A 22,519-nucleotide genomic window follows, 5' to 3' on the forward strand; every position below is an offset into this window, starting at 1 on the left:
ATGACAGCATTCTCAATTCAATATTGATAAACTACAGAAATCTTTAACAATATATACATATCTGCGTTGTTTAACGCATTTCCCAAATTCATCATACAATCTATTTTACATGTCATTACTACGCATTTGATCAATACTATCTTTTACATGTCATTTTTCAATAGTATAAAGATGCAAAAATACTTGTCATTTGAAATACAAAATACTACGCTAAGCATGCGTCTTTCGCCAACGACCATACCACGCTGAATACATCGGTTCTCGTCCGATCACCGAAATTAAGCAGCGTCGGGCGCGGTTAGTACTTAGATGGGGGACCGCTTGGGAACACCGCGTGTTGTTGGCATCGTTCAACAACTTTTTGTTTTACTTTTTCTTCTTCTCGTCACTTTTTTAAATTTTATTCTTATCTCATTTGTTATCCTTGCCATCCTCTCAACTATTTCAACATGTCCTTCCTATATTTCCATCACAATCCACGTCCAACATATAGTACATATGTATGTACATATGCCTTGCTTTCCCACCAATCGACATGACAGCATTCTCAATTCAATATTGATAAACTACAGAAATCTTTAACAATATATACATATCTGCGTTGTTTAACGCATTTCCCAAATTCAATCAATACTATCTTTTACATGTCATTTTTCAATAGTATAAAGATGCAAAAATACTTGTCATTTGAAATACAAAATACTACGCTAAGCATGCGTCTTTCGCCAACGACCATACCACGCTGAATACATCGGTTCTCGTCCGATCACCGAAATTAAGCAGCGTCGGGCGCGGTTAGTACTTAGATGGGGGACCGCTTGGGAACACCGCGTGTTGTTGGCATCGTTCAACAACTTTTTGTTTTACTTTTTCTTCTTCTCGTCACTTTTTTAAATTTTATTCTTATCTCATTTGTTATCCTTGCCATCCTCTCAACTATTTCAACATGTCCTTCCTATATTTCCATCACAATCCACGTCCAACATATAGTACATATGTATGTACATATGCCTTGCTTTCCCACCACCAATCGACATGACAGCATTCTCAATTCAATATTGATAAACTACAGAAAGCTTTAACAATATATACATATCTGCGTTGTTTAACGCATTTCCCAAATTCAATCAATACTATCTTTTACATGTCATTTTTCAATAGTATAAAGATGCAAAAATACTTGTCATTTGAAATACAAAATACTACGCTAAGCATGCGTCTTTCGCCAACGACCATACCACGCTGAATACATCGGTTCTCGTCCGATCACCGAAATTAAGCAGCGTCGGGCGCGGTTAGTACTTAGATGGGGGACCGCTTGGGAACACCGCGTGTTGTTGGCATCGTTCAACAACTTTTTGTTTTACTTTTTCTTCTTCTCGTCACTTTTTTAAATTTTATTCTTATCTCATTTGTTATCCTTGCCATCCTCTCAACTATTTCAACATGTCCTTCCTATATTTCCATCACAATCCACGTCCAACATATAGTACATATGTACATATGCCTTGCTTTCCCACCAATCGACATGACAGCATTCTCAATTCAATATTGATAAACTACAGAAAGCTTTAACAATTTCCCAAATTCAATCAATACTATCTTTTACATGTCATTTTTCAATAGTATAAAGATGCAAAAATACTTGTCATTTGAAATACAAAATACTACGCTAAGCATGCGTCTTTCGCCAACGACCATACCACGCTGAATACATCGGTTCTCGTCCGATCACCGAAATTAAGCAGCGTCGGGCGCGGTTAGTACTTAGATGGGGGACCGCTTGGGAACACCGCGTGTTGTTGGCATCGTTCAACAACTTTTTGTTTTACTTTTTCTTCTTCTCGTCACTTTTTTAAATTTTATTCTTATCTCATTTGTTATCCTTGCCATCCTCTCAACTATTTCAACATGTCCTTCCTATATTTCCATCACAATCCACGTCCAACATATAGTACATATGTATGTACATATGCCTTGCTTTCCCACCAATCGACATGACAGCATTCTCAATTCAATACTGATAAACTACAGAAAGCTTTAACAATTTCCCAAATTCAATCAATACTATCTTTTACATGTCATTTTTCAATAGTATAAAGATGCAAAAATACTTGTCATTTGAAATACAAAATACTACGCTAAGCATGCGTCTTTCGCCAACGACCATACCACGCTGAATACATCGGTTCTCGTCCGATCACCCGAAATATCGGGCGCGGTTAGTACTTAGATGGGGGACCGCTTGGGAACACCGCGTGTTGTTGGCATCGTTCAACAACTTTTTGTTTTACTTTTTCTTCTTCTCGTCACTTTTTTAAATTTATTCTTATCTCATTTGTTATCCTTGCCATCCTCTCAACTATTTCAACATGTCCTTCCTATATTTCCATCACAATCCACGTCCAACATATAGTACATATGTATGTACATATGCCTTGCTTTCCCACCAATCGACATGACAGCATTCTCAATTCAATATTGATAAACTACAGAAAGCTTTAACAATATATACATATCTGCGTTGTTTAACGCATTTCCCAAATTCAATCAATACTATCTTTTACATGTCATTTTTCAATAGTATAAAGATGCAAAAATACTTGTCATTTGAAATACAAAATACTACGCTAAGCATGCGTCTTTCGCCAACGACCATACCACGCTGAATACATCGGTTCTCGTCCGATCACCGAAATTAAGCAGCGTCGGGCGCGGTTAGTACTTAGATGGGGGACCGCTTGGGAACACCGCGTGTTTGTTGGCATCGTTCAACAACTTTTTTGTTTTACTTTTTCTTCTTCTCGTCACTTTTTTAAATTTTATTCTTATCTCATTTGTTATCCTTGCCATCCTCTCAACTATTTCAACATGTCCTTCCTATATTTCCATCACAATCCACGTCCAACATATAGTACATATGTATGTACATATGCCTTGCTTTCCCACCAATCGACATGACAGCATTCTCAATTCAATATTGATAAACTACAGAAATCTTTAACAATATATACATATCTGTGTTGTTTAACGCATTTCCCAAATTCAATCAATACTATCTTTTACATGTCATTTTCAATAGTATAAAGATGCAAAAATACTTGTCATTTGAAATACAAAATACTACGCTAAGCATGCGTCTTTCGCCAACGACCATACCACGCTGAATACATCGGTTCTCGTCCGATCACCGAAATTAAGCAGCGTCGGGCGCGGTTAGTACTTAGATGGGGGACCGCTTGGGAACACCGCGTGTTGTTGGCATCGTTCAACAACTTTTTGTTTTACTTTTTCTTTTCTTCTCGTCACTTTTTAAATTTTTATTCTTATCTCATTTGTTATCCTTGCCATCGTCTCAACTATTTCAACATGCAGCGTCCTTATATTTCCGCTCCAACATATAGTACATTTGTTATGCCTTGCTTTCCTCTCAATATTGATAAACTACAGAAATCTTTAACAATATATACATATCTGTGTTGTTTAACGCATTTCCCAAATTCAATCAATACTATCTTTTACATGTCATTTTTCAATAGTATAAAGATGCAAAAATACTTTGTCATTTGAAATACAAAATACTACGCTAAGCATGCGTCTTTCGCCAACGACCATACCACGCTGAATACATCGGTTCTCGTCCGATCAGCGTCGGGCGCGGTTAGTACTTAGATGGGGGACCGCTTGGGAACACCGCGTGTTGTTGGCATCGTTCAACAACTTTTTGTTTTACTTTTTCTTCTTCTCGTCACTTTTTTAAATTTTATCTTATCTCATTTGTTATCCTTGCCATCCTCTCAACTATTTCAACATGTCCTTCCTATATTTTCCATCACAATCCACGTCCATATGTATGTACATATGCACCAATCGACATGACAGCATTCTCAATTCAATATTGATAAAACTACAGAAAGCTTTAACAATATATACATATCTGTGTTGTTTAACGCATTTCCCAAATTCAATCAATACTATCTTTTACATGTCATTTTTCAATAGTATAAAGATGCAAAAATACTTGTCATTTGAAATACAAAATACTACGCTAAGCATGCGTCTTTCGCCAACGACCATACCACGCTGAATACATCGGTTCTCGTCCGATCACCGAAATTAAGCAGCGTCGGGCGCGGTTAGTACTTAGATGGGGGACCGCTTGGGAACACCGCGTGTTGTTGGCATCGTTCAACAACTTTTTGTTTTACTTTTCTTCTTCTCGTCACTTTTTTTAAATTTTATTCTTATCTCATTTGTTATCCTTGCCATCCTCTCAACTATTTCAACATGTCCTTCATATTTCCATCACAATCCACGTCCAACATATAGTACATATGTATGTACATATGCCTTGCTTTCCCACCAATCGACATGACAGCATTCTCAATTCAATATTGATAAACTACAGAAAGCTTTAAACAATATATACATATCTGTGTTTTGTTTAACGCATTTCCCAAATTCAATCAATACTATCTTTTACATGTCATTTTTCAATAGTATAAAGATGCAAAAATACTTGTCATTTGAAATACAAAATACTACGCTAAGCATGCGTCTTTCGCCAACGACCATACCACGCTGAATACATCGGTTCTCGTCCGATCACCGAAATTAAGCAGCGTCGGGCGCGGTTAGTACTTAGATGGGGGACCGCTTGGGAACACCGCGTGTTGTTGGCATCGTTCAACAACTTTTTGTTTTACTTTTTCTTCTTCTCGTCACTTTTTTAAATTTTATTCTTATCTCATTTGTTATCCTTGCCATCCTCTCAACTATTTCAACATGTCCTTCCTATATTTCCATCACAATCCACGTCCAACATATAGTACATATGTATGTACATATGCCTTGCTTTCCCACCAATCGACATGACAGCATTCTCAATTCAATATTGATAAACTACAGAAAGCTTTAACAATATATACATATCTGCGTTGTTTAACGCATTTCCCAAATTCAATCAATACTATCTTTTACATGTCATTTTTCAATAGTATAAAGATGCAAAAATACTTGTCATTTGAAATACAAAATACTACGCTAAGCATGCGTCTTTCGCCAACGACCATACCACGCTGAATACATCGGTTCTCGTCCGATCACCGAAATTAAGCAGCGTCGGGCGCGGTTAGTACTTAGATGGGGGACCGCTTGGGAACACCGCGTGTTGTTGGCATCGTTCAACAACTTTTTGTTTTACTTTTTCTTCTTCTCGTCACTTTTTTAAATTTTATTCTTATCTCATTTGTTATCCTTGCCATCCTCTCAACTATTTCAACATGTCCTTCCTATATTTCCATCACAATCCACGTCCAACATATAGTACATATGCCTTGCTTTCCCACCAATCGACATGACAGCATTCTCAATTCAATATTGATAAACTACAGAAAGCTTTAACAATATATACATATCTGCGTTGTTTAACGCATTTCCCAAATTCAATCAATACTATCTTTTACATGTCATTTTTCAATAGTATAAAGATGCAAAAATACTTGTCATTTGAAATACAAAATACTACGCTAAGCATGCGTCTTTCGCCAACGACCATACCACGCTGAATACATCGGTTCTCGTCCGATCACCGAAATTAAGCAGCGTCGGGCGCGGTTAGTACTTAGATGGGGGACCGCTTGGGAACACCGCGTGTTGTTGGCATCGTTCAACAACTTTTTGTTTTACTTTTTCTTCTTCTCGTCACTTTTTTAAATTTTATTCTTATCTCATTTGTTATCCTTGCCATCCTCTCAACTATTTCAACATGTCCTTCCTATATTTCCATCACAATCCACGTCCACAATCCAATTGATAAAACTACAGAAAGCGTCCAATTCATATAGCGTAATACATCGGTTCTCGTCCGATCACCGAAATTAAGCAGCGTCGGGCGCGGTTAGTACTTAGATGGGGGACCGCTTGGGAACACCGCGTGTTGTTGGCATCGTTCAACAACTTTTTGTTTTACTTTTTCTTCTTCTCGTCACTTTTTTAAATTTTATTCTTATCTCATTTGTACATCACAATGTCCAACATATAGTACATATGTATGTACATATGCCTTGCTTTCCCACCAATCGACATGACAGCATTCTCAATTCAATATTGATAAACTACAGAAAGCTTTAACAATATATACATATCTGCGTTGTTTAACGCATTTCCCAAATTCAATCAATACTATCTTTTACATGTCATTTTTCAATAGTATAAAGATGCAAAAATACTTGTCATTTGAAATACAAAATACTACGCTAAGCATGCGTCTTTCGCCAACGACCATACCACGCTGAATACATCGGTTCTCGTCCGATCACCGAAATTAAGCAGCGTCGGGCGCGGTTAGTACTTAGATGGGGGACCGCTTGGGAACACCGCGTGTTGTTGGCATCGTTCAACAACTTTTTGTTTTACTTTTTCTTCTTCTCGTCACACTTTTTAAATTTTATTCTTATCTCATTTGTTATCCTTGCCATCCTCTCAACTATTTCAACATGTCCTTCCTATATTTCCATCACAATCCACGTCCAACATATAGTACATATGTATGTACATATGCCTTGCTTTCCCACCAATCGACATGACAGCATTCTCAATTCAATATTGATAAACTACAGAAAGCTTTAACAATATATACATATCTGTGTTGTTTAACGCATTTCCCAAATTCAATCAATACTATCTTTTACATGTCATTTTTCAATAGTATAAAGATGCAAAAATACTTGTCATTTGAAATACAAAATACTACGCTAAGCATGCGTCTTTCGCCAACGACCATACCACGCTGAATACATCGGTTCTCGTCCGATCACCGAAATTAAGCAGCGTCGGGCGCGGTTAGTACTTAGATGGGGGACCGCTTGGGAACACCGCGTGTTGTTGGCATCGTTCAACGACTTTTTGTTTACTTTTTCTTCTTCTCGTCACTTTTTTAAATTTTATTCTTATCTCATTTGTTATCCTTGCCATCCTCTCAACTATTTCAACATGTCCTTCCTATATTTCCATCACAATCCTCGTCCAACATATAGTACATATGTACATACATACATATGCCTGGCTTTCCCACCAATCCACATGACAGCATTCTCAATTCAATATTGATAAACTACAGAAAGCTTTAACAATATGTATCTGTGTTGTTTAACGCATTTCCCAAATTCAATCAATACTATCTTTTACATGTCATTTTTCAATAGTATAAAGATGCAAAAATACTTGTCATTTGAAATACTACGCTAAGCATGCGTTTTTCGCCAACGACCATACCACGCTGAATACATCGGTTCTCGTCCGATCACCGAAATTAAGCAGCGTTTTACATATATATTTTTAATACTTTCTCCGTTGATCATTTTGTTCAGTTTGCTCGCTATGGTTAACATAACATAAATACGTAAATACTTCTTAGTTTATTTGGTGCATTAGTGAGTACGTCTGGCCAGTGTTGGTTAAGTAATCATATTCTCAGCTGTTATACAGGTATATGTGTATGTGGCTGTGTGTACAACAGCAGATTCTCATTCAAATCTAAAGCGTGTTTTGTTATACAATTTCAATTATTGCCTGGAAACACTTTTAGTATGCATATTAATAATATTCTATTATACAATTGGCAATTGACAACAAAATATAACATATATACGTTTATATTTAATTTGTGATTTCCAACGATGAATACAACAATTCGGAATGTAATTGGGTCGACTCTACTGCCATTTGTACCAGGTGTTTCGACAGCGTGCTGTGACAATGACAAATAAAAAAAATAGAAAAAGTATGTTAAGTATTTGTTTCTACCAATTAAAAACTAGATTCTTTTAAGCATTACATTTTTTGCTTGCTACAAAAACAGCCAGCGTATTTGTTATTGAGCTTTGGCCAAGCACCTACTAGCCTCCCATATGGTCTAGTGGCTAGGATATCTGGCTTTCACCCAGAAGGCCCGGGTTCGATTCCCGGTATGGGAAGTAATTTTTTTCACATTTTTTTGCATTTTTAAATTAAACTCACCCTTCTGGCATGTCCCGCTTAGTTGTTTGTGGGCCGCGTTGGCAGTGGCGGTGCATTGCCACTACGGTTTGGGATTGGAGGAGGTCCCCGGCGATTTGGCAGCGGTGGCGGCGGACCCAATGGTGGAACCGCAGGCGCTGCTCCCGCTGTGGGTAATGGTGGCTGACGACGTGGACTGTCGATGGGAGCAATGACTGGAGGTGGCGCAGCTGGTGGTGGATGACGCGGTGCCGGCACATCGTCTTGAATCTCCTCGTAGATATTGCTGGCCGTCTCATAGGCGGTGTCTGAAGGCGATGCCTGCTCCAGCGATGGCTGTTTGGATTGACGCGTGGGCGTTGAGATTGGCGTCGCCTGTTTGCTTTGCATTTGGCGTGGCGGTGTGGGCGGTCCCGAGGGCACAGTGCCCGTGGGTGAAGCCTTGCCAGACGATGAACTCGACGAGCTGAGCGATGTGGCGTGCAAGGGAGAGCCTAACTCTGTCGGCGATTGCGATTTGGATGAGGGCGTCGTATCGCCCATGGCAGGCGGACGCGGTGGCGCCACCTGAACCGGCTGCAGTGGTGCCTGCATCATGGGCTGTGGTGGCATCGGTGGCTTGGCCGGCTTGGGCACAATGCTGATGACACCAGCGTGCGGCAAGTGACGTGGCGAATTCTTTGGCGACATGGGCATGGGCGGACGTGCTGGGGCCGGTCTTGTCGGTGGCTGTTTAGGTCGTTGCGGCACCTCAGGAGTCAACTGAAGCAACTGGGCCTGCTCTGCAGGATTAGCGCACAGCGGAATCGTATTGGAGGTGCACAGTTCAATTTCACCGTCCACCTGCTGCGGCCACTCGGGTGTCTTTAGCTCAAAGACCAGCTCCAAGCCACAGACCTGAGTGCTCCGTTTGGCGGCAGCATTGAGAGCAGACTCACCATTGCGGAACGTCACCCACATGGTGTCCTCCACATAGCGCACCAGTGTCACCTCGCCCATTTTGGAGAGCTCGGCAATCAGCGCGGACATCACATGCTCATCATAGATGGTAGGGCCATCGTCATCAGCATCGGCATCGGCCGAGGCCTCGTGCACATGTACAACAATGGTGGAATCAGGTGGTCCAAGATCGCGTATAACCTGATCGAAGACTGCACGTCTACGTTGTTGATCAATCTCCATTATCTCGGCATCAATGATGGCAATAACTGGACGATGATCGCTCTGCTTTAGCTCGGAGCGGCCGTAATGGATGAGTTTCCCAGGATTCCAGGCAGCTGCTGCGGCGCCACCGAAGTCGCTCTCGGCCAGAGCCTTGCGACGTCGCCAGAGCACACGATCTGTCCAGGCGGGAGCACGTTGCTTCTCCGACGTGTCGTAGTCATCGCTAAACAAATCGTATTTGTAAGTGGGATCAAAGGAAATTTCACCCTCGAGAAACTCAGAGAAGACATTGCCCGCTTCCTGCTCCTTGCGCAACTGATCAAACTCCAGCACCGTCGACAATTCACCATTACGTACGCATTCCTTTAGCTCATCCTTATCCATGTCAATGCGATAGTTGAAGTCGCCGCACCAGAAAACCCAATCATGCGATTTCAAAGTGCGCCCCATGGGAAAGGCCAATTTCCGGGTGATTTCCGCATAGTCAGCATTGCGCTCCGCCACCTGAGACTGTCCGGCCGCAAAGTGAGCGCAGACAAAGCACATGGAGCTTCCATGCAGCACAAAGCGTATAGCACAAGCTCCCTTATTGCCAGTTGCACCTCCCAAGCCAGTCTTCACACAGTCAATGGCAACGTCGCGTATGTGGGGCGCATGCTCCGGCCGTATGTAGATGTAGAGACAGACGCCCACCAGTTGCTGATAGGTGAGCAGCACATAGTCATTGTCCCGCGATATGGTCTTCTGCAGCTCCTCGGCCCACTGCTTGGCATTGTCGGTGCTGGCAGCCATGATATTCGAGGCATTCAGATCGACAATCTCCTCAAAGCCAATGGCGTAAATGTCCACCGGATGGTCGGCATGCTCCGATGGATTGTTCACATCCACCAGCGCCTTGGAACGTGCCAGAGCATGACAATCAAGCAGCCAATCGGCCAGAGAATCCTTGAACACAATGCTGCGGAAATGCTTGCCGCCATTCACATTGTAAGTGCCGACGGCAACTCGTGCCATGCGCGGACGCACATACTCCGTGTAGCGTTTGCAAAGCTCTCGCAGCGTTGTGGTTGGGGCATGCAACATGTTCGAGGGCAGCAGGATGCGTGCCCGATCCGCCAGCTCCGAGCTGAGCGTGGAGCCCACCAACAGCACATCGATGGCTTCCTGCAAAAAATAGTCAAAAGTTCAAGTATTGATTGACTACTTCGTTCTTTGCCACTCTCACCTGCTTCGAGTTGTCTAGGAGATTGTTTTGTATGGTGCGCGCTGCGGATCGAGCACCGTCCATCAGCTTGGAGCCACCTTGAATGGCCCCAGTACCGGCATAGATTTTGCTCACCTCGTTGCCATTGTTGATCCACATTTGGCGAAAGATTTCCTCGAAGCGCGACACATTCTGTTGCTTGCCACCCAACTTTAGTGCCTCCAACTGCAAATTAAGCGTGTCCAGACCCAGATAGGTCTGCACACAATTGGTGCGATCTAAGCAATCCAAGCAATTGGTGCGCACAACGCCAAACTGCTCGCGAAGCACCTGACCGTTGATGGCATGAAAGATTCCATAGTGTGCACCGCAAGCGACCATGCGTTCCTTGAGCTTGGCCAGCGCTGAGAAGTTGCCGCCCCGGCACTCCTGATGATAGTCAAAGACCACATGCGGCACATCCTTGTGGGCGGACATGCCGTGATGCCGCTGGAACTCGTTGCTCAGCATCGCCTCGCCCTCCTTGCTGCCAATCAGCGAACTGCCCAGCAAATTGACAATGGTCTGGTAGCCATAGCGTTGTCGCATCATGCTCATGTGCCGATCGAAGGCTGCAGCCGACGTCTCGAAGCCACGCGATAGTTTCACCTTGTGCGAACCGACCTGGACTCCCGGCTGTTCCCAGAAGAGCGGCACCGAGCCGCGAGTTTGCACATAGCTGGTCACATCGCCGTCCACATAGATCACCTGCTCTGTCTCCACAAAGTTGGCCACATAACCCTCGTCGTTGGTGCCCCGCACATTGAAACGCGTGCCAGCGCGTTCGCAGCTCAGACGCGAGATAATTGCAGCCCTGGCCTGCTTGGCGCCAATGTAGACGGTGCGCACCTCAACGGAACCGCACATGGTTTGGAGCAACCACGACTGGCAATCGATGCCGAAGCGCATCAAGTGTATGTGCATCATTCGGTTCCAGAAGAAGCGATTGTCCGTCTCTCCAGTTTGATAGCGACGCTGTGCACACAATGTTATATCGAACTTGGTGTTCTGGGACGAGGCAGCTGCTCCAGCTCCGGCAGCCGAGGGATTCGTGTGGGCAAAATAGAAAGTACCGGAGTTGAGCAGTTTGCGCACTTCGCTAATCTTATCCTCGTTGGGCACCGCGTTCTGCAGTGACACGAACGTAGTTTGGGTGATCCGAAAGATTTCCACATCGCCAATTTTACCCATCGAAACGCAGCCAGTAACGAGCACCAGGAAGAGCACAGTGCTTTCTCCGGCATTGAGCTGGAGTGCACCCAAGCAGCCATATGCATCGCAGACCTGCAAACGGAACGAAATTATTGTATTAAATTGATTATATATCGGATCTTGGATTATTATAAGACATAATTCTGCTCTCGACAAACATCATAAATGGTTTCTAAAACTCTTCTAATTTTCAAGTGCAAATCGTACTCCTATACGTCTAATTTAAACTGGATTTAACTTCTATACTTTAATGCTTATTTATATTATTCTACGTATAACTCATATATATTAGTAAATTCATGAATTCAATATGTACTCTTATACCCAATTACATTGTCAAGTGAAACTCTTATACCTCATCAACTTCAGTAACCAAGCAGGAATCATATTAGTATGCTACGCTTAACTATTATATTTTACTTTACTTCAATAAGAAAAAGCGGAAGGCATATTCTCTTATACGCTTCTTATACAGGAGCACAAATTAAATGTAAGCACGAAAATACAATATTATTTCTGAGAGAGAGAGAGCAAATGCAAATATTAATACGACAAATTGTACTTCTCTGCTGGATTTTACTTTTGTACAGAGCTATACTAATTTAATTTGTCAGCCCAAAAGTAACTTGATTTCTGCAGAAGATAGTAAACCTAATTGGATAGCCTAATAAAATCCACTTGGATACCATTGTGTGCTAAAAAGGTTTCCCATTCATTTGTATTGCAAATTGCACTTGCAGCAAATTCCTTTTACAGATCGTGTTACGTGATTGCGAAAAAAAAACACAAACATGTGATAGCCAAGCTTCTTAAGAAAATAAGAAGAAAAGAGAGAAAGCGAGATAGAAATACAGACCTTAGTGTACTGCTTGCGTATGACGTTTTCCTGTTGAGTCAGCAGAGCACAGACATGAGATTCAAAGAGGATGCAGTCCGTCTTGTTGCGATGCTCGAGCAAAACGCTGTGCGGCGATGGTGCTATGGATTTCTCCAGCACACGTATCACCTTGGACATGGCCATTTTGCAATTTGCAATTTACTTTAATAGAATTCCAGATGCTCTGGATCAAGTTGCTACTGTTGCCTCTTGCCTGTCGTTAGAATATGAACAGAATTTCACTTCAACGCCGTTTCATCAGCAGCGGCCAACCAAACATCTGCAAGTAAACAGAGAACAGTTTTATAAGTTATAAATTATAACATATATTTCTGACCAGTTTTATGGTAGACTATCTGTGTATGCACAGCAACAACACACTTATGAGATGTGCTAAAAACCAAGAGCCAAAAACATTAAAAATAATGTAGAATAAACAATTGCAATGTCCGAGAATTTAAATTTTTTTCATACGCCCCCGTTCCAATCGCCGCCAGCTGGTGCACACACATGCAAACACATCTACGCTCACTGGCATGTACGTGTGTTTGCAAGTGTTGTCTGTGTGTGTGTGCCGTTGACTGATAAACTGTATAGATTTTTCACAAGCCAAAACAATGCAAAGCTTTCATTTTGCATACGACAATTTCCCATCACAACTTCACTGCTTTTTACACCAGGGCTTTTTATGTAATATTGCCTATGATTAATTACTATATTCTGGCATTAAACAGACAATTAATACCTTTTTTCAACGATTTGATTACGATTTACTGGAATTTGATTAGAGGTGGAGAAACATCCATGGCACTATCGCGATATTTTTGAAATTTTTGCAAACATCGATTTCTTGGTGCAAAAAAATCGATTTTTGTTGTTGTGGTCAGATTTTATATTAAATTCGGTTATTATAATTGCTTTGAATTATTTCTTATTGTACTTTGTCTTTGTATTGTACTGAAATAGCGTTAGATCCATAGAAAACGAAAGTTAAATTGCAAAATATACCCAAGAAAAATACCCAAAACAAAAGTCAAAATAAATAACTAGTTCAAATGAACCAGCTTGCGCTAGCGAAGAGGGCGCAATTTTTTAAATGGTTTTGCCACGGAACCATGAACAAAAAATATTACTGCTAACTCGACTTGAATACTAAACGGCACCAATTCTAAGATAATTCGAATGGAATAATAGTTAATTTGCCATTTGATAACAGAGCAATAAGATGTCTGGCAATAAAATAAAACAATAATTGATAAATGCTGCGTGATAATTATTATTATTCAAAATTTCACATTTTCCATAGGTCTGGCATTAATTAATAAAGTTTCGTTTCGCTCGAAAGTCTTCAATTTAAGCAGAAATAAATTTATTGCCTGTTCTTTGATTACTTGCTCTGTGCGCTGAGCACTTCGAGATAGCGAGGCTATTTATAATCGAACCACTCGAGAAAATTCATGTGAGTCTTTGAGTCTTCTATCTGCATACACCAGATATATATATATATATGTGTGTGTGCGTGTGTGAGCATATAGTATTTGTTGCCAACTTCTGATTCTGCGTAGACTTTGCACATTCGTATGCGATTACGTTTTGATAAAATATTTGAATTATGTTTCCGCTATCTTAAATAACAATAATATTTTAATGCCCGCCGACCCTTTTTGTGTTTGCCCAAAAGCAAAGCAGAGTCCCCCATTCATATTTTATGATAAGAATGTGATTTAACGGATAAGAATATACGCAAAAGGTGAACATAAAATGCTGAGTATGCTGAGTATTCTGATGATGATTTGGCTAATTAACAATGGCTGCTTTTGGGTACCCTTTTGCTCATATCAGACATCGCGGCAACCATCAATAAATACCCTTAAGAGCACTTGTCGATAATTTGAGTACATTCGTTAATTGCAAATGAGCTGTTTCTTGTTTGCACGCAAAAATCATAAATTTCTATTGTTGAACAATTAATCACTGCTCCCCCCAACCGAACCGTAATCGTAAGACCCTGAGCAGAATGTTGACAGACGACGGATCTGCACAATGTAAAACTCGCGGTGACTCACAGTCACAATAAGCGTTATCAGCGAGAGGCTAATAAATAAATATTATATAAAAAAAAAAATACAAAAATTACTTGCATACATAGAAGAACATACGCAAACTATTTGCTGGAAAGGCACTCGTGAATGGAAATTACGTGAATACTCGTACAGCGAACTCGTGTGTACAAATGTGCGTATACGTGATGTCGACGAGAGAATAAACTTTAAGATGGCGCCCCAGCAATACTTCAGAATATTAAGCGCGTGTGTTGTTCAAGTTGCAATCTTGTTTATTGTTGTTATTGACTAGTTTTAGGCCTAGTTACAAATAGATTACTATATATGTATATATTATATATTTATGTATACAGATACAAATACCTTAAATTATATACTTTTGTTTAAAGCAAAAGTTTACGCTTGCAAGTCAGATAAAGGCATACATAAATAATTCGAAAAATACACATTGAACACACACCCAATTCAGCGTTATCGAATGTTTTGGATGTTATGTAATTGAACTAATTTGTTGTTAAAAATATACATATATAAATAAACAGACTTATTACTTAATGGTATTTAGATTATTACTTTTCTATTTCTATTTCTTTTTCTTTTTTTTTTTGTAGATTAGGTAAAACAATCAGTAGATAATTTGACTGACTTTTCGTCTAGTTTTTTTTAGTAAACGGTTTAGCGAACCTCAGTTGTATTTTAGTTGTTCTATGCATGCCTCTTAATACACATAAATAATTGCGCTTGTTATTAATACAGAATATGTTTGTTACATGTGTGTGTGTGTGTGTGTATTTTGCGAGTGTACTATTTAAATATGTTTATGTATTGTATGTAGAATAAGTTGATTTGTTAGCAGCTCGCATATCAGACAATAGAAATTTTAATGCACATTGATAAGAGTTCCAAGTTGAAAGATAGTAAGTACACATACATATGCACAGCTATGTATTTATGTATATGTGATCACATATTTTTTTTATCAATTTACTTTGAAATATGAGAATGCAAGTGTATTTGTTCTGTTCATTTCGTTCGTTTTGCAAGCAAAGCAAATTATGCTAAGCTAACATAGCTGATCACACATACATACATATGTTGTGTGGGTGTCTGTGTTTGTGTGTGAGTGCTTGCATCTGTCATCGCCTGATCTGTCTCTATCTTGTTTCTTCGCCTCTCACTCTCTTTCGCTTTGGCTGCGCCACTCTCTAATCTATACGTATGCATGTGTGTGTGTACTTGTGATTGCAAATTACCAATACTTATGCATGCACTCGTATTGTCTTACCGAGCATGTTTAATACTGTGTTAAAAGAGATAAGCTGGAGCCGTCTCCATCTTTCCACGCAGACTAATAAGGTCTCGCTCTTGCTCCCGTTCTCGATGAGGTGAGGTCGAGACTAGGTCTGAGGTTGACTCAGATCAGAGCAATGCACGCTAAGAAATTTCTATTGTACTCAGTAATAGTTTACACTTGAAGCATTCTATAGTTCACAAACACATCTGTAAGTTTGTAATTAAATTATAATTCCTGACTGGCGGTTTATTTTTAAACAGCAAAGTGCGCGCTTGTCGTACAAACATAATTGAATTAATTTACATGACTTTTTAACCCTCATTAAATGTGTGCCTCGCCTCTTGCCTCTCGCCTCTCGTTTGATCTGAGCGCCTCTCCTTTGTGTGATAACAATTACGATGGGATTGTGTGTGACTCAGAGCACAAACAAAATGTGAAGTCCAAACACTGCTGCTGAGTCACAACAATAGCTCGTGCGATCTATTATCATCCAGAAATAACTGATAATCGAAATGTACTCGTTACGATAAGTACAACAGAAAAAATATATATAGAGTTCTATGAAATGTGTGTGTGGTTTCGTGTGTAATACATAATAAAACAAATCAAATTATTCACGGTTGAATTATTTAAATTAAATTAAATTTATTCGATGGCGGTTTAGCGAAGCCTATTTACAGAGCGATAAGCAAGGAAATGAATATAGTATATGTATGTTATGCATATATGTATGTGTGTAAGGGTAATTCCAGCAAACAAACGAAGTAAACTAAGTGTATCTGTGTAGGGCTAACAAATAATAAATTAACTTAACTTAATTACATCGAATCGAACTCGAACTCAAACTCAAAAAAACAAAACTAAAGCTTAACTAAGTAACTCGTTCATCAATCTCAGCAGATAAATATACAAAAGTGATTGCTAATACTAACTAAATCGCATGGCCAAATGTTGGACAAACATTACGTTGCAAACCTAACTACAAACTAACTTATCAAATAGTTTTCGCTCTTCCTTTCATCCATTCTTTCCTTCCTTCCTTCGCTATCAGCAACTGTGAGCGGAAGATTCTCTTCTTTTGCTGCTCAAGTACAATTGCCATTTATCAAAATAAGGTCTGGTGGCCCCCTTCTTAATCTTAGTACTGTGTACTGTTTACTGTTTACAGTTAATGTTTTTGTTTTCATTTGTCTGTGCGCCCAATTCTCTTAATCGTTACACGTACCTAACTTAAGTTATGTAGTGACTAAAGGGTTTTTACGTTAATGTTAGCTAGTAATAATACTACTACGACTTCCATCTGATTGATGCAGATGAAGATGTGTTGATGTTAAAGTTACTGTCACTGTTACTGTTGTACAAATCGCAGTTGGCTGTGTCGCTCTCTCGAAAAAAAACAAAACAAAACAAGAAACAAATCGAAACTAGTTAAAGTACAAATTACGCATATAACAAACAAATTGTAACTAGCTTTAGCTGCTGCTACGACAGCAAACGATGCTTGGCCATCGGCAGTGTTCCCGTCGTAACCACACCCGTACTACTTCCTGTACCCGTCCCCGTCCCCGTTCCTGAGCCTGAACCCGAACCCGAGCACGTTGTGGTTGCCAGCGTCGTTGTGGACGTTGACGTCGCCGTCACAGCTGCTGCTGCCGTTGCGGTCAGCAACGTGGGCGCTGGCTGCTGCTGCTGTTGCTGTGATGCAATGAGCGGCGACTCCGAGGCGGGTGTGTTGTTCAGCGGCAACTCGTAGGCGATGCCGCCCCAGTGCAGTTTAAAGGTCCGCGTACGCCAGCGAATGGCGGGATTCCACAGGGCGTGCAGGAAGAGATAGGGTCCGCTTAGCTCCCTGAAGAACCAGCCGATGACGAACTCGAACTTGTGGAACGGCATCGAACCGTGCTGCACTATCGACAGCAGCAGCCAGTCGGAGAGGAACCAGCCGAGGATGTGCACCAGGTAGAACACCAATGGATCCCAGGCGAACAGCAGCGATGCCGAGCAGGCAGCCAGTGCACCTAGCACCAGGCACTCTGAGAGGGGTTCCAGGAGTATCGTTGTCGGCACCATCGCCACCCTGAGCTTGGCCCAGCGAATGAGGCGAGCCTGCAAAGACGAACATAGAAAATACATTATGAAAAACTGAAAACAATAAATGATATATTTAAGCGATTCCAAAAAGAAAACGCATTTAACCGCATAAGCTAAATATAATATTGTTGCTTTATTTTTCAGTGATGATGTTAGCTTTTAACTGGAAACAGTTTTGTGAACAACGCAAATGCATAATATCTGATGTGATCTCAAGTCTGATTCAATGAGGAACTCGTTTTTAACAGATCCCACATTTGTTAAAGTACGCTAAAATGGAATACAATAAGAAGAACGCTTTCTTTTAAACTTTGCTGAACCGAAACTTGATTTGTTTAAAGTTCAAGGTTAAAGTTCTGCTAAATAGTTGCCAAATTTAATATAAATTTGCTAGAAAAGACCGATTGAATGCGGAAGCGGGCATCGATTGTAATAAAGAGGGGAATTTTGATTCTTGAAATTCCTTGAATTTGTTTAGTTCTAGATTTGTATGCCCTAAATATCAACAAAAAGTAGTTCAACCTTCTCAAATCTAATATTTGTTTAATCTAATACAGCGAAGAAAGCTGCGCAAATAGAAATTTATGATTCACAAATTTACTTTACAATATTATACGCACTAATGGGAATAATTTGCAAATTTTAATCGTTTATATCTCAAAATTCTCCTAATTTGCATCCAGGCACATTCCACATAATTTGCACAATTTTAATTGGAACCGGTTAAATTCCTGCACAGCAAGTCGTATTCCCAATTAAACAGTTCACATGATTCGCAAATTGGAGTCATTTGTATTCCTCTTTACGTTGTCCCATTGACTCCAATTTGAAATGGGACATCGAATTAGAATCTCACCTGAAAACTGCCAATGTCGCAGAGTCCGCTGTTCTGCAGTGCCGGCTGATTGGAGATGCGCATCTTCCAGCCCAATTCTGTGACGCGTTTGGCAATGAAGAAGTCCTCGGCCAAGTAGCAGCCAAAAGCGCGTAATCCTCCCAGCTGATCGATGACCGCTTTGCGGAGCAGACACGACATCCCCGTGTGGCAATTAATGCCCAATGCATCGGCCGAGAGATAAATCCTTGACTGAACCGTGCCGAAGAAAACCTTCTCGAAGGTGGCCGCAAATCCATCGCGATCGCAGGTGAACGGCATCTGGTGAACTAGAGCATGTCGCTCCGACATATTCTGCACCATGTCGAGCAACGTGTCGTCCTTCATCTTGATGCCACTGTCCGAGATCATGACAAAATCATACTTGGCCGCCATATAGCCGGGATGTATGTTATTGATCTTGGGATTCACGCCCACATCGGAGCCGCCAACAAAGAGCTGGGCATCGATCTGCGGGTATTTGTCCAGCAGCTGTTCCACCAGCTTAATGGCCGGATCATGTTTATCCTCGACGCAAAAGAGCAGTTCGTACAGCGGATAATCCATGGTGAAGAACGTCTCCAGATTATGCTGCAAATTGGGATCCACGCCCATCAATGGCTTCAGTATCGAGACACCCGGCAGTGGGGATGATTCTGTGGGCAGCTTGCATGACTTCTTGTGCAGCTTGTATTTGCCATAGCAGATCGCGATCAGATGAACACACCAAGTGCCGAACCAGAAAATCATAAAAAATGCTGCGAAGCCATACAGCGGCAATGGTAAATGTGACATTCCGCGAGTGTGTGTGCGTTTGTGTTTTGCGGGCGTGTGTGTGTGTGTGGGTGCTGTCTGCGCCCTGCGGGTGCTTGTGTTTGTGTGCGTGTAAGGTGTGTGTGTGTGTGTGTGTCGTTGCGGTTTAATTGGTATGCATTTGTCGTTGCTGCTGTTGTTGTCAGCTCCGCTTGTTGTTGTTGAGTGGCACAGAAATATTAAAAATTTTGCGAAAAAGCCTCTGCTGGACTTTATCTCGTCGTATCCCCGTCGTCACCGTCGTATCTTCTACTTCTACTGCTGCTGCTGCCTTTGTCGCTCGTTCGTTGTGATTGAGTCAGCATACCCCGCGCGTAATACAGTCAACAATTGGTCGCGGTGTTGTTGACTATTACACTTTGTCACTATGTCGTCATAGGTTTTTTTTTGTTTCGTGTGTGTTTTATTCGCTAATTATTCATTAATACACGCGTGATAAACATTTCAAAGAATTCGCGTAGCGTTCCATGTCCAAGTAAAAACTGCAATGAAGAATAGGGAACGCGGAAGTGAAAATGCGCTAAAAAAATTGCAAACATGGTATATTTATAAGTAGCCAAAAAATGCCAAATAATGCTAATAGTAATGTTGGTATTTTATTATTGAGCTAGTTCGTAGTATACTTAACTATGGTGTTGATTATCAAAACCACTGTGAACAATAAACAATTCATTTAAATAAAACAAAAAAATTAATAAAACTATATTATTATTTATACAATAGAAGAAGCATTAGAAATTATTAAATACATCACTCGCAAATTGTAGATTTTACATTAACAGCATACCATGCACCTTATGCTGCGGCTTTGGTCACATTACGCCCACTTAAAGAAGTAATGTATATAAATAAAAAGATCTATTGAGTTTATTCCGTCTTTAAATGGCTTAAACTATAAAGTAGGCGGCTGAAGTGTTCAAGATACTTTTGTTAGTGTTTTAATATGCACAAATAATTCAAAATTACAATATAACAAGAAGATGGATCCCGAAGGAGAAGAGAATCCCTCGGCAGTTTCCCCAGTTCAGGCGACGGGCAACAAAAATGATGGCCAGAATTTGGCAAAGGTGTTCAAGACGGACTTCGATGCGAAATACAATATTGTCGACATCCAGACCCCGCTCAATGCCTTCATGTCTGGCCAATTTAAACGGAGTTACGCCTACTCAACACTACAGAATGAATTGCCGGTGGTGCTCACAAAAGTAATAGATTCCATAACAAAGGAAAAGAACGAGTTAGTCACACAATTCGGTGAGGTTCGTAAACAGTTATGACACTTTTCGTCTTAATTTTGGTCTATAGCGCCAAACAATTTTGTACAGAACTCCCGTGAGGAGCTGAAGATTATCATCGGCTTGATATCGAGACTGAAGTATGAGCTTCAAACGGACAAACCATTTCAACAATTTAACGGCGATGGTAAGTTTTTAAATTATTGAAAGATCTATGCTGACTTAAATCAATCATTTTTAGAACCCGATCGTGAACAGTGGAATAATTTCATAACTCACTTGCCAGAGGACGGTCGCACATTTTACAGGGCCTGCTGGATGCATACTCAGTCCTATATGTACCGCAAACTTCACTCCTTCGTGGAGAACAGCATCTTTCTGAAAGAGTTTGACTTTTTTGCCAAAATTAAGGAGCATTCACTTATCAGGAGCCAGGATGCAATTCTCTCACTATCCAAATACACACGTCGCACTGAAAACAACCTTGAGATGTTTAGCGAATTGTTGAAATATAATTTGTGGAGCAATCGCAATGATCTTGAGGACAATGGTGCACACATCTTCAATATGCACGTGCTCGAGGATTTCACAACTTTAGATGATTATATAATCGCGAATAATGCAACAGATATTTGGAATTGTTTGTGCAACAAGAGCAATAGACATCAAGTTGATATTGTTCTGGATAGTGCTGGGTATGAGTTATTTAACGATTTCCTCTTGGCCGAGTACATCATCGAGAAGGGAATGGCGGATAAGGTGTGTTTTCATGTTAAGGCACATCCTGGCTTCGTATCCAATGCGACAGCACGCGACTTTCACTTCACCCTGGAGTATCTGAGCAATCATGCAGATTACATTATTAGTCTTTTGGGACAAAAGTTCTTGGAATTTTACAAAGAGGGCAAATTCGAATTGGCAGCCGCTTCATATTTTTGGACGTCGCCCAATGCCTTTCATCGGTTAGTTCGATTTGTCACTTAAATTGTCGTATTAATCTTGATAAATGTGTTTTGCCTTGCAGCATGCGCTCATTGGAGCCAGAATTGTACACAAATCTGCAGCGTTCGAAGCTAATAATATTTAAAGGAGACTTGAACTATCGCAAGCTGTTGAGTGACGTGTGCTGGGAATCTTCACAGGATATTAAGACGTGCTTAGGTGGCTTTATTCCCAGTAATTTGTGTGCTCTGCGCATAATAAAATCTGAGGTGATTTGTGGCCTTCGAGCGGGCGTCTGTGATGATTTGTTGAAACAGGAACCGCAATGGATGTCTTCTTGTAGCTATGGTCTCATTCAGTATGTGGATGGCTCTCGTGAATATGGCTATTAATATACAAAATATCATGAATATCACCAAAATCAAACCAAAAATAAACATCTGTTAAACTAATTTCGAATTCAAAAGTTTATTTTGGAGTAGGATGACCTGGATAATAAACGCATTTAATTACTATTTGAAATGGCGCTTGCACATATGATGTGGTTAATTATGGAATGTAGTAAACAAATTAAAATGCTAATGTCATAAACACAAATTGGTTTAATTTGATTACATTTAAATTTGTTCGTTATATGAGCTTTCGATACTTTTAAAAAGCTATCGATAAAGATAATAATTTTGTCTTCTTTTCGATATTTTCATATCACTTTT

General features: G+C 40.5%; 3 protein-coding genes and 13 non-coding genes across 17 annotated transcripts; 14 read left to right on the forward strand and 2 right to left on the reverse strand.

Annotated features, from left to right (window-relative positions):
* The first annotated feature begins 227 nt into the window (after positions 1-227).
* LOC117572846 (5S ribosomal RNA) lies at positions 228-346 on the forward strand. Its single transcript, XR_004572582.1, has one exon. It is a non-coding gene; the product is annotated as a 5S ribosomal RNA (ribosomal RNA).
* Positions 347-724: 378 nt separating this feature from the next.
* LOC117572845 (5S ribosomal RNA) lies at positions 725-843 on the forward strand. Its single transcript, XR_004572581.1, has one exon. It is a non-coding gene; the product is annotated as a 5S ribosomal RNA (ribosomal RNA).
* Positions 844-1,224: 381 nt separating this feature from the next.
* On the forward strand, positions 1,225-1,343 carry LOC117572844 (5S ribosomal RNA). Its single transcript, XR_004572580.1, has one exon. It is a non-coding gene; the product is annotated as a 5S ribosomal RNA (ribosomal RNA).
* A 346-nt stretch (positions 1,344-1,689) lies between these two features.
* On the forward strand, positions 1,690-1,808 carry LOC117572841 (5S ribosomal RNA). The gene has a single exon (XR_004572577.1). It is a non-coding gene; the product is annotated as a 5S ribosomal RNA (ribosomal RNA).
* An 839-nt stretch (positions 1,809-2,647) lies between these two features.
* On the forward strand, positions 2,648-2,767 carry LOC117572862 (5S ribosomal RNA). The gene has a single exon (XR_004572597.1). It is a non-coding gene; the product is annotated as a 5S ribosomal RNA (ribosomal RNA).
* A 378-nt stretch (positions 2,768-3,145) lies between these two features.
* On the forward strand, positions 3,146-3,264 carry LOC117572830 (5S ribosomal RNA). The gene has a single exon (XR_004572566.1). It is a non-coding gene; the product is annotated as a 5S ribosomal RNA (ribosomal RNA).
* An 801-nt stretch (positions 3,265-4,065) lies between these two features.
* On the forward strand, positions 4,066-4,184 carry LOC117572819 (5S ribosomal RNA). The gene has a single exon (XR_004572555.1). It is a non-coding gene; the product is annotated as a 5S ribosomal RNA (ribosomal RNA).
* Positions 4,185-4,563: 379 nt separating this feature from the next.
* LOC117572882 (5S ribosomal RNA) lies at positions 4,564-4,682 on the forward strand. Its single transcript, XR_004572615.1, has one exon. It is a non-coding gene; the product is annotated as a 5S ribosomal RNA (ribosomal RNA).
* Positions 4,683-5,060: 378 nt separating this feature from the next.
* Positions 5,061-5,179, forward strand: LOC117572872 (5S ribosomal RNA). Its single transcript, XR_004572605.1, has one exon. It is a non-coding gene; the product is annotated as a 5S ribosomal RNA (ribosomal RNA).
* A 366-nt stretch (positions 5,180-5,545) lies between these two features.
* On the forward strand, positions 5,546-5,664 carry LOC117572863 (5S ribosomal RNA). Its single transcript, XR_004572598.1, has one exon. It is a non-coding gene; the product is annotated as a 5S ribosomal RNA (ribosomal RNA).
* A 610-nt stretch (positions 5,665-6,274) lies between these two features.
* On the forward strand, positions 6,275-6,393 carry LOC117572851 (5S ribosomal RNA). The gene has a single exon (XR_004572587.1). It is a non-coding gene; the product is annotated as a 5S ribosomal RNA (ribosomal RNA).
* A 379-nt stretch (positions 6,394-6,772) lies between these two features.
* LOC117572812 (5S ribosomal RNA) lies at positions 6,773-6,891 on the forward strand. Its single transcript, XR_004572549.1, has one exon. It is a non-coding gene; the product is annotated as a 5S ribosomal RNA (ribosomal RNA).
* A 431-nt stretch (positions 6,892-7,322) lies between these two features.
* Positions 7,323-13,355, reverse strand: LOC117568402 (synaptojanin-1). Its single transcript, XM_034249034.2, has 5 exons — positions 13,240-13,355; positions 12,474-12,774; positions 10,388-11,689; positions 8,020-10,326; positions 7,323-7,750 (listed from the first exon to the last, which is right to left on the reverse strand). Exons 2-4 carry the CDS (start codon positions 12,636-12,638, stop codon positions 8,038-8,040), a joined length of 3,756 nt encoding a protein of 1,251 aa, XP_034104925.1. The 5' UTR covers positions 12,639-12,774; positions 13,240-13,355; the 3' UTR covers positions 7,323-7,750; positions 8,020-8,037.
* On the forward strand, positions 7,905-7,976 carry Trnae-uuc (transfer RNA glutamic acid (anticodon UUC)). The gene has a single exon. It is a non-coding gene; the product is annotated as a tRNA-Glu (tRNA).
* Positions 13,356-16,172: 2,817 nt separating the features above from the next.
* LOC117567940 (ceramide glucosyltransferase) lies at positions 16,173-20,124 on the reverse strand. Its single transcript, XM_034248234.2, has 2 exons — positions 18,799-20,124; positions 16,173-17,957 (listed from the first exon to the last, which is right to left on the reverse strand). Exons 1-2 carry the CDS (start codon positions 19,609-19,611, stop codon positions 17,334-17,336), a joined length of 1,437 nt encoding a protein of 478 aa, XP_034104125.1. The 5' UTR covers positions 19,612-20,124; the 3' UTR covers positions 16,173-17,333.
* A 335-nt stretch (positions 20,125-20,459) lies between these two features.
* Positions 20,460-22,258, forward strand: LOC117567941 (damage-control phosphatase ARMT1). 2 transcript variants are annotated; one of them, XM_034248235.2, is made up of 4 exons: positions 20,460-20,883; positions 20,935-21,051; positions 21,106-21,826; positions 21,889-22,258. In XM_034248235.2, exons 1-4 carry the CDS (start codon positions 20,610-20,612, stop codon positions 22,196-22,198), a joined length of 1,422 nt encoding a protein of 473 aa, XP_034104126.1. In that variant the 5' UTR covers positions 20,460-20,609; the 3' UTR covers positions 22,199-22,258. The 2 variants fall into 2 exon arrangements, with proteins under 2 accessions (XP_034104126.1, XP_034104127.1); XM_034248236.1 differs by having other exon boundaries at positions 20,463-20,888; positions 20,955-21,051.
* Positions 22,259-22,519: the final 261 nt, after the last annotated feature.

Source organism: Drosophila albomicans, chromosome 3, assembly GCF_009650485.2.
Source record: "Drosophila albomicans strain 15112-1751.03 chromosome 3, ASM965048v2, whole genome shotgun sequence".
Lineage (NCBI taxonomy): Eukaryota > Metazoa > Arthropoda > Insecta > Diptera > Drosophilidae > Drosophila > Drosophila albomicans.

Bases quoted from the DNA above. Each gene is read 5' to 3' on its own strand.
- LOC117567941 (XM_034248235.2), top strand. From the start codon at position 20,610: ATGGATCCCGAAGGAGAAGAGAATCCCTCGGCAGTTTCCCCAGTTCAG. The intron at 20,884-20,934 runs GTGAGGTTCGTA...TTTGGTCTATAG, and splicing joins CGAGTTAGTCACACAATTCG to CGCCAAACAATTTTGTACAG. The intron at 21,827-21,888 runs GTTAGTTCGATT...TTTGCCTTGCAG, and splicing joins TCGCCCAATGCCTTTCATCG to CATGCGCTCATTGGAGCCAG.
- LOC117567940 (XM_034248234.2), bottom strand. From the start codon at position 19,611: ATGTCACATTTACCATTGCCGCTGTATGGCTTCGCAGCATTTTTTATG. The intron at 17,958-18,798 runs GTGAGATTCTAA...TCGTCTTTGCAG, and splicing joins GCGACATTGGCAGTTTTCAG to GCTCGCCTCATTCGCTGGGC.
- LOC117568402 (XM_034249034.2), bottom strand. From the start codon at position 12,638: ATGGCCATGTCCAAGGTGATACGTGTGCTGGAGAAATCCATAGCACCA. The intron at 11,690-12,473 runs GTCTGTATTTCT...TTCCGTTTGCAG, and splicing joins TACGCAAGCAGTACACTAAG to GTCTGCGATGCATATGGCTG. The intron at 10,327-10,387 runs GTGAGAGTGGCA...TATTTTTTGCAG, and splicing joins TCCTAGACAACTCGAAGCAG to GAAGCCATCGATGTGCTGTT.